Source organism: Pleurodeles waltl, chromosome 2_1 (genome assembly GCF_031143425.1).
Source record: "Pleurodeles waltl isolate 20211129_DDA chromosome 2_1, aPleWal1.hap1.20221129, whole genome shotgun sequence".
Taxonomy (NCBI): Eukaryota; Metazoa; Chordata; class Amphibia; order Caudata; family Salamandridae; genus Pleurodeles; species Pleurodeles waltl.
This window is the reverse complement of record NC_090438.1, coordinates 901,313,229-901,328,571: the sequence shown is the minus strand read 5'-3', so window position 1 is coordinate 901,328,571 and position 15,343 is coordinate 901,313,229. Positions and strand designations below refer to the sequence as shown.

Genomic DNA, 15,343 nt, shown 5'->3' with positions numbered 1-15,343 from the left:
ATATTAGAATAATTTCAATGTAACTCGGATTCAAAAAGTGCCGAGTCTCAGAAGGTTTAGGTAAGGCAGAGAGATTTTACCTGTAATTACCTTTAGTGTGCAAACAATAAACATGTTGTCAGACATAGCTCTTTTTTTTCTGATCACTGTTAGTTTTATAAAAATGTCATTGCCTTGCTTAAACTACAGCTGCAATTATGCTTTTGACCAGCCTTTCACCTTACTTGCTAACTCTGAGAACAGACATTGTGACGTCACAACTCAACTGTAATAATTAATTAACACCAAACACATTGCTGTTGCAGCCCTAGCAGGTGGGATTTGATAAGCAAAGATATGCTCCACAAATTATTTATAATGAAGACCTTTGAGACGCTGGATCTACTTTGAAATAGATTATGATTTGTTATATCTTGTCTTTCAGGATGGATCATCTGTGAAACTGCCCTCATCACCGGTGGACCGTGGCACACAGACTACAATGGTGGCACCCTTCATGGCTTTTACAGAATATGAAATAAATTCGCAAAAAACACAGGTATCTAAGGAACAAGCCACTGAATTTCCATCCACTGAGGCGCATCTTTTTAGCCACCTTCCTTTACATTCGCAGCACCCAACCAGAGCACCTTACAATGTACCACTCAGTGGCATCCAGCTGGTTCCGGCGGGCCTGGCCGCATACTCTGCCTTTGTGCCGCTCCAAGCCGGGCAAGTGCAGCTCACTTTCCCTGCGGTTGGAGTGTTCCATAGAAGCGCAAGTACGCCGTGTGGCAAGTCTTCTGAGACACCTGGACCTACAAATACACTTGGAGTTTCTGAAGTGAACAGTGTACTGCCGTGCATCCCTATTGGTCAGGTTCATGTGCCTGGTCTCCCAAAGCTGACCACCCCTCTTCCGTCGTTAAGCATGGAAACACTGAACATCTTGGGCCTGACAAATTCAAATCTAGGACCACAAATACATCCGTCTGGTCTTACCCTCAATGCTTTAGGGCTACAAGTTTTGACGGCAAGTCCCTCTACTCAGAGCAATCCAGGCCCTCAAACACACATTCCAGGCTTGCAGATACTGAACATAGCACTACCTACTTTAATTCCGTCTGTGAGCCCAGTAACAGTAGATGGGCAGGGACTTGCTGGCTCACCGTCTTCCAGCGGTAAGCCCTCAGAGACTCAACTTGAGCAAAGGCCCACGCACTTTCCTGTCACAGGCGTTCGCCAGTTCTCCAGAGCTGGCTCTCCTCATGTGCTCCCAGGTGCCCAAGACTTTAGTGTCAGAAAGGGGTCAGAGCAGGCTGTTGACCATAACAAGCTGAATGTGCAGAAGACAGATCCCGAGAGGGGTGACCGAGTGAGGCAAACGCAGATGCCTTCTGATATTACTTCAGAGAACAGCAAAACGGCTTCTGCCACCGAGCCCTTCCTAAAAGTACATTCTGAAACTTCATCGAGGTCTCCCGCTCACCAGACTTCTTCTCCGGACAGACAAATACGCAGGCGGATGGAGTTGTCCCGCAGGCAAAGTACTGTGCAGTTTAGTGATGCCAGCAGTGACGACGATGAGGACAGGCTTGTAATTGCAACCTAGTACTTTTTAAATTTTTATTTTGTAAAACTAAGTTGAAGGTTTCTTTGAAAGCCTTCCGTTCCTTAAAGCACATTTTTTTTCAGCGCGAAACTTGTACCGATCCATGTGCAATCATGAACTCTTGACCAATAATTGTAGTTTCTTGTCAGCTCCAGCCATTTTGTACATGTTGTATAGACAATTGTGCCTTTTTGGAGTTTTATGTGTAGAAAACTGTACAGGTTGTTTAATATCTATATGTCCGTTTGTCTATCCATTTATCTGTCTATCTGTTATCTTTAACGATCAGTCTTCTTCTCATTCTCTCTGTATATATGTATACATATGTATCTGTATACATGTATGAAATGTGTACAGTGAAGCAAAATAGTTGCTTGTGTTTAGTAAACATAAACTGTCCGAAAAAACGGGAGATTTAAATTATACATGTTGCACTGTTAAATGTAAATTTCTATGGCTGTGAGGAAGTTTTTTCGTGTACAGAATTAGTATATAAAACTCCATATTTATTGTATCCATACGAGTTTTTGGAAATGGAGCTGTCCTTTGTGTGGGAGACAGTAGCTTTACACTTTACGACAGAACTTGTCTGTGTGGAAAAATGTTACAGTAAAGTTTTCATTACTGACTTTAGTTGATGGCTGCAGTATGTCTTCTTGATCATGAACCACTTGCTTGAGGTCTTTCAGTGTTTCATTTCTGTGGATGCTTCCATGGCTATGCATCATTGCTGGTGTGGTTTGAAAGGCAATGTTCAATTATAATAGGATGAAGGGAAGTTCCCCGTCGAGGGAGCAAGGCACACTCTGTGGACTCGACTCCTGTTACCCTGTGACTCCAGGTGGGATTCTGCACCTGTAGTGCCTTACACAGGATACTGTCTTGTCAAAACATTCCGAACTTGGCCTCAAAGGTCAAAACGGCAAGCAGCAGTGGTTCCTAATTTCCACCCCTTAGCTTCACCCAGAGGTTTCAGCTGGAGTCCCTTGATGAAGTGCACCGGGCTGTTCAGTGGAACTTGTATTGCCTAATAGTTATTCTTGGCCCCTTTGGAAATTGAGGGGAGCTTGTAATCACACCTTATAGTTTCACAACTCTCTCCAAGGATGATAACTTGAATGGCACAAGTTCCTTAGGTCTCGTGCGTAACCCCCCTACCTCCTACTCTTGCACATCCTCCATGTGCAATCTGAAGGGAAAACACTGGACCCTGCTGGTACTAAGCAAGGTGTTCCTCAATGAGGCTAGCCAGCTCTCCTCGCCTTTTTCAAACTGGGAAATGAAACAGTAACGTTGGATTGCAGCTCTTCATCGCGATACTCCTCCCACTACATGCTCCACCTACGACGAGCAGAGGACCATGCGACCCGAGCACCATCTTGGTTACAAATTGAGGAGCGGGCGAGCAAACCACTGGTTGTGTATATTTTCCTCTCAGGCAGGAATGTTTGAGATGCTTCGTAATGCATGTGTTGTCACTTCAGCAGACAATGCCACATTGAGTTTCAGAAGAAATTTTTAAGGAAGAAATGCCAGTACTGCTAATATGCCTTACATAGATGAAGTGGGCTTCAGATATTCTTGCTAAGGAAGGTGTGCTCGAAGTGACATGCAATGACTCCCAACATAAATGTTTGAGGGGATCCAATTAGTATGCCTTACATCACAAAAAAGTGCCTATATATTTTCTGCTTATAGTTACTTATAGCAAACAAAATGTGAAAACACCACTTTATGAAAGGGTTGCTACGGTTTTAAATTTTGATCTGGGTCGTCATCCTATACATGTGTTTTAGTATATGTATTTAAATATTTTGGAATTTGATATGTGCCGCCAAAATACCACTATAGATGCTGGATATTATTTTCAGGTACAAATAAATATTTCTGGGATTTCATCAAGTTAAAATCCTATCAAATATGGATCATTGATGCAAAACGTATCTATTATATAGGTGATTTGCTCCCGGTTTCTACCGATAACAGCCAGTGTTCTCGACTTTGGACATTATACATTTCTACTACAACAAGCAGACAACATTAGTTACAGACTCAAAATACACTAGGTTTAAATACAGAATTATCTAGCTTAGTTGCAGATACCTTAAAATGCTTCCATACAAATAATTATTACATAGTATGAGTGAACAACCGTTATTACCTGTCAGGGTAGAAATACAAGTGGATTATGCAATTCACATTTGTTACAAAGGAATACAAGACTTAATTCACAGTTTGTGACATAAGACTTCTTTATAACAGTCTGTTTTTTTTTATATAGGGCCAGAGCCCCACCGTGATATCAAAATGATGTAAATAAGGTGTGCTGGTACGGAAATTGTTTGTACTGACTAATGGTGTAGAGGAGAATTAGTAGATCAAAAGAAACCAAATGCACTTTTACATCTACAACTTTGTCCAGGTACTCTCGTGGAAGCTTCAAGCAGGTTATGCACGATCAGTTTACTCAGCTGACTTGACTTTCCCTATTAGTTTGTTTTTCCCCACCAAGAAGAGTGATTCATCTTCACAGTGGCTCCTTTATAACCATCATAGTTTGCTTTCCCATAGCATTGTTTTCCAACAGAGCATTTATGTGTCACCTGGTGGCTTCTTAACATCTCACAGAACGCCTTTATGTGCTTCAAAGGACTGGATTCGGAAAGTTATCACAAAGACCCATCTGAAGTACTTGGATTTAGCCACCCCATCCATAATTGTGATCTTGGTCACCATCTTCTACAAGGGACTTTGAGTGCGTTGGTGGGAGGGTTTCTTCAGAATGTCCACATTAAAAAGCAGAAAATATGTATTGTTGTTTTCATTGAACCAGAACCACCTTGAAATGTTTTTGTCTGCACAGATCCTACTCTGTCTGATTAAGGAGCTAGTGAGCTGGAAGGTTAACAGTGAGCTGGCAGTGTCTCCACCATGTAATGATGCAGAAAATGTGTCACGGGCCTTATTTAAGACACAAAAATATGTCCTCCACCATCCAGTTTTCGAAGTAAGCACCAATATTTTTGGTGTATTGGTATCGTCACACGCATGGGCCCCACTTCCACTACAGCTGCTGCACCGAGGTTTGCCACTCACCTGTCACCTTGGTCCACTTACCATTACAGGCATGCCTCTTTCAAAGAGCACTGCCTAATACCCGATCCTTCTGCATGTGCCTTAGTAGCCCACACCTGGGGCTTCCCCTATGGTGGAGGCCAAGTCTTACACTGTGGTGACTCCAGCCATACAGCTACTTACGTCAAAGTTTTCAGACCATTGCCCATTGATTCCACTAATGCCACTAAGCACTCCCTCTTTTCCTTTCTACCTAATTCTGCAAATATACATTTCCAAGCCTTGAAAAACACATGCGCCCCAGGTTTTGAAGAAGTAAGCACTCCTATCCTGGTCCAGAGGTGCACATATAGATGTAATAGTGCCAACAAGGGCACAAGCATGGTACATGGCACAAGCATGGTGAGGCAAAAACCATACCAAGACCTTGGTACTTTCTGCTGCAACCTACACTAGTGCTCCTTAGTGTCCTGAGCCAGTTAGTCCCCCTAACACAGTGGTTCCCAACCTGCGGTCTGGGGACCCCTTGGGGTCTACAAAGCCTCCTCAAGGGGTCTGCAGCTGCTTAGAAAATATAACAGATTAGGTCCCCAGCTTTCAGTAACGACTAATTAGGAGGGTCCCCAGATTCCAATAATGATTAAGTCGGGGTTCCCGGGTTCCTATACTGATAAAGTGGGGGTCCACAGAAGCCAAAAGATTGGGAACCACTATTCTAACCGTTAAGTCACAAAAGGTCTATCCATTGGCAAAAATTGCTTCCATACTAACAGCTCTCAAAGCAACATCATTGAAATCTAATATGGCATATGGTGTGCATCTCTTTTGTCTATTTTTGAAGAGGGGCACTTCTGGTGAAAAAGCAAGGAATGTCTTAGTCCTTGTTATTTACATGTCAACTCTTGGTTCCTTCTGACCTCTCCCTGAGGGCAGTGGATAGTAGGGACCTCAGTGAACTCAGCATCTCTTTTTTTGTGGAATCCTGCAAAAGAAATGTTACATTAATTTGTCTCTGTGCTGTAGTTAATCTAGGTGGTCATCACAGAGCAATAAATTCCTTAGGGTCTGTAGTTTTTCCGACCTGCTGCTTCACATTGAACCCTCCATGCCTACATCACCTCGTGGTTGAGGGCCCAGTTTGATGTAAGTCAAGTCTTCTCTCCTTCAAACAAAGGCTGCCCCCATAAAAATCATGCAGCTTATGATGGTACATTTATGAGCTAGTCCGGCAAAGATCTGATTGTGAAATTTGAGATGTCCTAACCAGTGCTTCTTAACACACTGATACAAATAATCACAGGGGGGAGAAAGAGAATAGTTTCCTATATGATGTCCATTTTTTAAGATGACATATTCAAGACATGAGATCTATCTTTAGCCAAGGGAAATGTCCCCTTACTCGTAAGACAAACAAAAAAATGTTGGGTGGAATGCTTAAATTAATCCCAGCCACTAGTATCTATTGGTCTTCTCCTTTCAAGCCTTTAATTTATTTTTGTTTGTTTGTTTTGTTTTTGTTTGCTATGCCACTCTAGCCAGAGACCAACCTAGTACCATACACTCCTTCAGTGGGGCAGTGAAGCTTGAACTGTCAAGTCAGGTCCGCTCCAGAAAGTAACATAAGCAACCTCAGACCTCTTTCAGACCTTCATTAGTGAAATGCAGTATGAGTCTAATGAAACATTGAGCACTGGCCACATGTCTGGGCATTCCTGTTGACCTTAGATCGTTTCATATTGGAAAAACTAAAAAAAGATGTGTAGTGTCGAACTACAGTGACAAAGTGGGCAAGAAAGGTGGGTCGAATGTAGCCTGAGTAATTAGCAGTAGCTGAAATTACTTCAAACATTCCATTTGTCCCTTATTTGTTTCCCTATACTAAGCTGTTTATGGCAAAACTTTTCAATTATTTTTGTAATAGTGTTATCAGGGACGGTGTCCCTACTCTTAGATAAGAATTTGCTCCTGTTCTATACAAAATGCTAGATGGCAAATTATGGATGGCCCCTGATGAGAGGATCTGTGTCTAAAGTCAACTCTTAGGTGTATTTTGTTTGGTGTCTGTAGCATTGATGTCATCTTCATGGTAAAAGGAGGCATGGCACAGTTATTTGGTCTGGAAAATGTTCTGTAGAAGACTGACTCCAGCAAGCAAATTAATTGGCTATTTTAAAATTGTTACTGGTGCAGCTAGAAGCTTTGGGACTGACGTCAGAAGTATTTGAAAATTCTCCTTTTGTTCCCCTAAAGTGGAATGCAGCACAAGGCTCGGGATGGTTCAGCGGGGGGGCAGGCACATAAGTAACTTCATCTGCAGTCACAAAGACACTGGAGGTCAAAGCCAGGGCTCAGAGTTCTTTAAACATCTACTTTTCGAACGTGTAACCAGTCACCACTCCTTGTGTGGAATTGTTTATTGCCCATCATAAATATTTTGTGACTCCTTCCCAGTCAACCTCCTAGATGTGTCACAATTCATTATGTTTTCCTCACAGCAGTTCTTAATTTTAGGAGTCCTCATTCTTTGGACTGATCACCCTCAAAGCTCATATGAACAGGACGTTGTGGTTAACATGGACAATATACCCAGATGATCAACTGTTCCACTCATGAAGCTATTAGCAGCCTGGATTTTCCATTCTAACAAGTCCCATGTTTGATCATCGCTAGCGACCTACCACTATCTTGCCTCAAAAGTGGTAGTGAAAGCCCTACACTCTCTTTTGATTCTGGGTAAGAAATCAAAATTATGACCAGGTCAAAGGCTTTGTCATGCGCTTGCCTTAAAGGTTTCATTCTATTACATCACCTGCCTGGCAAACTGGGTTGCCTCGGACATCACCACTGTTGCACTGGATTACCTTGCATCCAGTACCAATAAAAGAATCTCAAACACTCGAAAGCAAAACACAACAAATGGTTATCCAAATACCTGTGAATAAAAGGTGGAGCTCTTGAAAGATGGTGGAAAACGGCTTGCTTCCTGTTATTACAGCCTGTTGTATCCACAATAATTACGAATAGTGACTCAAATAATTTAGACTTGCCAAAATATTATCACAATTACTTCCCTCAGGCTTACTCTCCTGAAAAGCTTTGCAAACAATTTTTCTATCTTCGACATGGCCACCAAACGTTGGTCAAGCATTAATCCTTCATCTTTTCCACCAGAAACTTCCAGTGCATCCACATATTTTACTTGTTCACCTCTATAACAAGATTACCAAATTCAACCCTTTTGCCACTCCTACCAACCACTTACAAAGCAGTAATTGTGCTCAACAATCTGAAGTACACTTTCATCACACCACTCCTTAAGAAATCTTTTGCAGTTTCTAAAGTCTGGCTAGCTACACAGAGATCTCACGCCTTGCGACTACCACCAAAATACTGACACTCATATTCACCTCCCAACTCTGCCTAGTTGTAGATGATCCACCTACTTAGCCTCTTGCACTTAGGTGTTAGGCTTAAGAGAGGTGCCCAGTGCTCTATTGAACATTAGTGAAGAACTCCTTCCTATACTGGATGGTGGTGGAAGCTGTGCCGTGATCCTTCTCTTCTTGCCACAGTGACAGGGTTGGTCTTTGCATTCTAACATCCTGATTCAAAATCTAATTTGGGCTGGCAGACGTTATCCTCAAAAGGTTTAGTTCATTCTTTAGAAGCACACCCATTAGGTCAAATTGTGGCTTTTTAATAAAAAGATGTTAAAGTGATTGGTAGAGTGCCACGTGGACCTGCCATTTTGCTAGCTTTTCAACATCTACATGTTCCCCCATGCAACGAACCTTAGTTATCATAACTTTGTCTGCCACATGTATACCACCAATATGGACATTTAAATCAGAATGCAATAAGAACCACAACACACAAGTGAACTGTATGATTGGCCCCAACACGTCCATAACTTGATGACAAAGCTGGCTGTGCATCAGAGGCACACAATGTGAGCTCTTATTCACTGGATCTGAAAAATCTGAGACTCACTTATCCTGCTTTTGTTTTTGGCCCCCACCCCAATGCCTCCCCTCAACCGTCAGAATTGGAGAAAGCTTATCACAAAATTAATTGCATGCTATGTGTTCTTCCACCTCACCCACAGGATACTCCCATCACTTTAAATTCATAACTGTTAGCATTGTGTCATAGCAGTAGCCCAGGAACTTATTAATGCAATGCTCTTCATGGGGATTAACAGCCGAAATCTTAAACTACAAAGAGAAGAAAATGTCCTCGCCTACCTTATCTTTAGTTTTAAGAGCTCGGACCACATCGTGTACTGCCTCACACCGAAGGAAGGAATGGTTAAAAACGGTGTGCCTTGTACCCCAGTCACTGAATGATACTGCTGTTGTCCATATTTATTCCCTGTTGCCTGACCTTATACCTAAGGTCAGGCGCCCATCACTGTCTCCAATTGGTCCCATCAAGACAGAAATGAATTGGGGAAGACCACTGCATCAACGAAATAATTGTCACAGAAGACACCTTTGTGCTCTGCAAACTGTATTTTTTTCCTTGAAGTTATGTGGTTTGCTGTGTTGATATCACCTGTGAGCACGCCCAGGGAAACGTACGAAGTCACAAAGGACATATGTAAATGTGATAGTTACTGATGGGGAGGGTAAGATCTGTAAAACACACTTAGAAAATAGTAAATACTAAACCTTTATGTCAACATGGTGTGGTGTAGGCCTTACGTTTGTCCTTCGTTTCTGAAACGGAACTTTTTGTAATTGTAGCACACACACACAAACATTCTTATACAGACATTAAACAGAATGTTTACTTGCCACGCGGGCAGATACTGTCACGGATGTTGGGAACAAACATTCTGTGCAGCACAACAGGCAGCGCATGTGCTCGGGACAGACAAACCGGAAGGCACAGTATCTTCTTTCTGTTGACTGCTCCGCTGCTATTCCGTCTCACCTCTGCTTGACCGCGGCTTCAGTTGACAAATACGTTTAATTTCGTTCGGTGTAAAGCAAACAGGTGCAAACTAAAGGAAGCAAAGTCCAGAGAACTAAAGTGAGGAGACGAAACTGGGAGATATTGATATATGTGACTGAGCCAAAAGAGGACGAGAAATCTGTACTAATTCGAGATAAAAATGGAGAAGTCACTGTTCACAAGGTATTACTACTAAATATATTGACGCTTCGAAGAGAGTGCTCTATGCGCATTAACAAGTCAAATCACAGCAAGGTGCAATAAGTCTGCTAAACAATGCAGAATCCGAAGGCCGTTTGGAAAAAGGACCTGATGTAGGAAATAATAACTGGAAAAAGTGGTCGCAAATTGTGAAAGGGAATAGTATTTTGACAACTGACCCAGGTACAAAAAGGTCCCTTCTCAAAATACTAAATCGTAGGGGATTGCAATCGGACCTGCACCATCAATATTTATTAGATAGGTTGCGAATTGCAACTCGCTGTGACTACACTGCAGCACACTACTGGGATCTGCTGGGGTCATCAGGCCTCCACGTCTGTGCTCAGGGCCTGATTGACCTTCCGGGCACCAGGCGTTTTGGTGGGCTAGGGGGTGGGTTCTGGTTTCACTGCCGCAGAGGGTGGTTTTATTGCTGGGGACCTGTGGCCATGTACCTACTTTCACATCTTCCAAATAAACAATGCAAAACAAATGGCTTTAAAGTATGCCTTTAGTACTTAGCTTTTGGCAGGTTCTCAGCAACAAAACTGGCCTCCACAGCATTGCAAACAGACACCACCCTGTCAGCCCCCCAAAACACCCAGTAACCAGTCCAGCTTTTTTTTTGTAAAGTTTTTTTTTTTAGCATTGGCAGTGGACCACTACTTACTTTCCAACAAGCTCTTTTTTTTTGACAATCACAAAGGTAAAGGGGTGCTGAGGGGAGCTCTTCTGTTTGTGAAATAATTAACACCCCAAATTGGAAGTCAGTAACTTTTCAAGGGTTTGTAATCAGATTATAGTTGCAAAACGTTGATGCATCCCTTAATGAATCACTATTGGAAAGGATGCCCTAAACACGCCCTTTCCAAATAGCTATTCGTTATGCTTTTCTAAACCCAATTTGAAAATCGGTAACCTGTTGCTGAATCGCAAAATGGGATTAGTTCATAGAAAATGGCTATTGTGCTGTCACAGATCCTGTGATACTGAGAAGCTTTGTAAAAGGAAAATTTGCTTTGCGCATCAGGCCCCATGCCACCTAGTCATTGTATGGTAGCATATCAAGGAAAAATACCGTGGAGTCAAAATATGGAGGTCTAAATATTGAGAGCCAAAATATTGTGAAGGTAGGTGCATATAGGTAAATATAGACTTCGTGTTCTTAACTCCACCTCTATGTATCTTGACGATGCACATATCATCAAGGTACCCAAGATGTTAATCCTCAGTAGTCTGGTAGAAAACTGGAGTAGCTGAACAGTAACATTTCACCGCCTTTTGAATCTCATTTAGCCTTAAAGTGGTAGAATTGCCAGGTGCAGGCTGTTTCACCAACTAACGACATTGACCGGAAATCCTCTGCCTCCACACCTTTCATATCTAGTTTAAAGGACCCCAGCAGCCAAGAGGCATCAAACCCAAGTGCATGTGCTGGAATGTATGGGACTACACTGAAGAGATCGAGTTGAGCCATACAGACTTACATATTGCATAATCAAGTTACGGTTCACCAACGTTCCGATGACAACTTTGGGATGATAGGTAAAACCAGTTGATGGTCATAATTAAAATAACAAAAATGCACCTTTGATAACTACTTATCTGCTGATCCATAACCAGGTCAGCATCCCACTCAGAGTCCCATTTTAGTAACAAATATCTAATGCCGAGAAGGAAGAGAGTTTCCATGCAAGAAGAGAACGATGCTCTGCATGGTTGCCACTGGGCAGTTATAAGAAATCCAAAAACACAATTTCCAAGGAAATTTGGCCCTAACTATAAATTCTTATCCACTTCAGCTCCTTGCTAAACAGTTTCAGAGTCATAACACATTTCCCCATACACCTTTCACCATAAGATTCTCCATAGGAAAATTGAACAGCGATACCACAAAAACGACTTAAGTGAATTACATCCAATTTGGCAGAAAGGTAGATCTTGATCCAGAAAGTGTGTTGCTTGTGACTTGGTATGAATCAGTTTCACAGATTTTGAGAAATTAAGATTCCAAATGTATGTATATATCAGATCGCAGACTCAAATAGTCAAAAGGTAAAATTTGTCTGGCTGCCATCACATCACCAAAAATGTGGCGGCAGCTGCATTAGGACTTGGGGATGCAGTCCCCGGTCCTACTAAAAGGTTTTAAAAAATCATATAGGGTAGCAGGTTAGGGACACCCTGCCCCTCCTCGGCCAGGTGGGGATCCTTTTTTTTTTTCCACAGATTTGCAAAGAAACACATTGCCCCATGGGGTTGTGTAGCCTGGCCTTTTTTAGGCCCAGCGACTCCAATCCCTAGGGCTGGTGTGATTTTTTTTTTTGATTTTTTTTTATGTGGAGGGCAATGTGCCCACTTCCCAGAGCCTTTAAAAAACCGCAGGGACACAATCTTCTGGGGCTGAATATGTATTTAGAAGAGGAGGCATGTGACTCCACTTTACTGAGCCGTTATCAGGGGCTGGGAACCCGATTCCCTAGGGCCACAACACTAAAATTGCATGTATACCCAGTGTTCACCCAGGACACTCACAGTAACAGGAGTCTATGCAGCCACCAGGGGAGCTCCACTGACCCCACCGGACTCCCAGCTTATTTATTTATTTTTTATGACTTTAAAAAAAAACTTTTATACAGTGCAATACCACCATAATGGTATCCGAACGCTACAAACCTCTACCGGGACAAAAAAGCTGCAAGTATAAACAATGAAATGCAATGTGACGTTACTTCAGGAAAATCCAAGGTTTCAAGGCTTTTCTAAAGTGTGATAAATCAACTGAAGATGTGAGGAAGGTGCAATCAAGGTTTTAGCAGTGTCAGGCAGCCTGGGAATGAGCTTCCGCAGATCCTGGAGGAGCGAAAAGTATGTACCCGCTACTTTATTGACATGGAATTCCAAGGACAGCTTGTTATCAATTTTGACCCCCAAATTGAGGAACTCCATGTTTGATGGTGCTGAAGTCAGAGCGATAGGGAGGAAGGGCAACCGCCTGACATTAGAGCAAATAGGAGCACACCCAATTCATTATGGTACCACTGACACCAGTCGAAGCATATCTAGTCAGGAACATGTTGTGGTTGACAGTATCAAGAGCGGCAGAAAGATCAAGTAATATCAAAACTGCTGACTGGCTGCTATCTGTTGCATCCTGAGTTCATCTATGGCTAAAAGTAAGGCAGACACAGTCCCTTAATGCTAACTGCTCCTTCTCTAAAAGGACATGGTCTTCTAAATAGTGAAGCATTTTTTTTGCTGACAAAACATACCAGCATTGTTACTGGGAAGGGCAGAAGCGTAATTGGCCTGTAGTTACTAAGGGCACACTGGCCGAAAAATATTTTTTCAGAAAAGGGGTAGCTATGGATTTTTCCAGCCCTGCGATACCACACCAGATTCCAAAGATTGATTTCATATTTGCAGTACCAGCGGGAATAATTAGTCTGCCATATCTTGTCAACCCCTATGAGGTAGGGGATCTAGTGGTGAGCCTGCTGATACTGATGTGGACATAGCGAAGTTCAAAAGCAGTCTTTCCTTATAGATTCAAACTAATCAAACTTGCTCCTGAGACTGTCAGGGGGCAGTTGCTGTTACAGAAGTTACATTCTTGTGATGAGTAAACGTCTCTGTTACTGTGCTTTATTCAGGGAGTATGCAAACTAGACACATACACACACATAAAACTTTAAAAAAAATTACATTAATTCCCCCTGGATTGAAAATGTTAAAATCTCCCTGTGCAAAGATGCATTGTAGCAACTAAGCCTGATAAAGGCTATTTTCCCTGTGGAAGTCTAGACAGTCAACCCAGATGGGTGGCCAATATAATCCTGCTCTTACTGGCAGTGCAAAGTGCCATCAACTCACTGAAATTACAAATACACATAAATATAAAACCTTACAAAATATAAAATTTGTCCCCCAGGTTTTAAAAAGTTAAAATCAACCTATGCAAAAATGCGTTGTAGCAGCCAAGTTGGGTTAAGGTCCACAGCCATCAATGTGCGGTTCGGGCCGACTCCATCTGTTTGCTCTGCTGGGGAGCAGCTTTTTTCTGCTCTTGCTAGGTGGGAGCTCCCTGCCTATGTTCTTGCAGACAGGGAACTGCATTACCCTGGAGGATGGGGACCCCAGGACACTGCTGGCTTTAGGTCGAAGGAGTTGCGGGTTCCTGGTGCCATTGTATGGTTCAGTGAGGTAGGCCCCACACCCCTCCCCCCTTCCAAAAAATGTCCATGGAGGATGACCTATTACATCAGTCATGACATCTTCTATGACTTCATTGATAAAATCACTGCAATATCTGAAATGACATTGTGTTAAAGCATTAGAGCAGCGAGTCCCAACCTGTGGTCCATGGCCCCTCATGGGTCCGGGACACATTCCCAGGGAGTCCGCAGGCCTCATCTGGCAGGAAGGCCCTTCTCCATTTGGGGCCTCTGACAGAAAATTGTGTGTTTTTATATTTATTGCTTCCTTTATGCAGTAGTTTTAAAAGCATGTTCGGGCAAAAATAATAGCATCAAGATAATTCTGGTGATTATTGTACCTGCTGGAGAGAGATGGGAGTTTTGTCTGGTGGCAGTTTTGACTCAACTAAGGTAGCACAGATGGTTAATATGCTTGCTGGAAAGAACATGCATCACTCAAAGAACAGTATTTTATGTGCAAATCACAGTGAGTTACTGCTTTTGTTAGAGATTCTTTTGTTACTGAGCAGTTCATAAGTTGCAAGCTTAGTGTAGTACAGTGAGCTATAAACTGCCATCACAGAGCTGCATGCAAACTACATAGCACAAATTAGAAAGTTATGTTTTCCCCCAGTCTTTCATTTTCCTTATGCTGCTAAAAAAGGCTTGCTTGCATAAAAATACATTCTTATTATTAAAGTCAGCCCTAACCACTGTGTTATGTTGTGAATCCTGAGTTTTTGCTTCTCCAAGCCAAGCACTCTTAGAAAATACCTACCAGTGTGGATGACATGCAAATTCTACACCTTGTAGTCCCTGTAAAGTGCTCCGACACCCTACACGGGTATGAGAGGTGCTATAAAATAAATTAATTACCAGTGACAGAGAAGTTATGTAGAAGAGAGAGGCCCTTATGGTTTTACTTTCTTTCCCCACCACATATTTATTTGAAAAGTTCAGATCTCATGTACCTAAAAAATAAAAACATAAATTGCTTGGGAAATATAGAATCTGACCTGCAGATTCAACTTTCCTAAATAAAACCAAACATTGAAAAGTTAGTCCCTCAGGTGCAGCACCAGCCTTCCCATTAAATGTTTTCGATTCTTGCATATTATTTCAGTATAAAATTATCATATCTTTAGTAATTTGAGTATTTGTTTGGTGTGTACTTGTTTGTGTATTTTTTGAAAATTAAATTGTTTGAAATTTAAATCATACAAATTGCTCGGGGCTCCCCGGCTACCAGTAATGATTCAGTGGGGGTCCTCAGGAGTCAAAAGATTGGGAAACACTGCATTAGAGGAATTTCCCACATTTAGCA

The 15,343-nt window shown here is 42.2% G+C and overlaps 1 protein-coding gene across 2 annotated transcripts in view; it reads left to right on the top strand.

The window, feature by feature from the left end:
* HIVEP1 (HIVEP zinc finger 1) overlaps positions 1-2,224 on the top strand; it is a 453,353-nt gene extending 451,129 nt beyond the window's left edge. For both annotated transcript variants that reach the window (XM_069218827.1, XM_069218828.1), the window contains one exon: positions 425-2,224. In XM_069218827.1, coding sequence (XP_069074928.1) covers positions 425-1,591 — 1,167 coding nt within the window. In that variant the 3' untranslated portion in view covers positions 1,592-2,224. The remainder of the gene's footprint in view (positions 1-424) is intronic.
* The last annotated feature ends 13,119 nt before the right edge of the window (positions 2,225-15,343 follow it).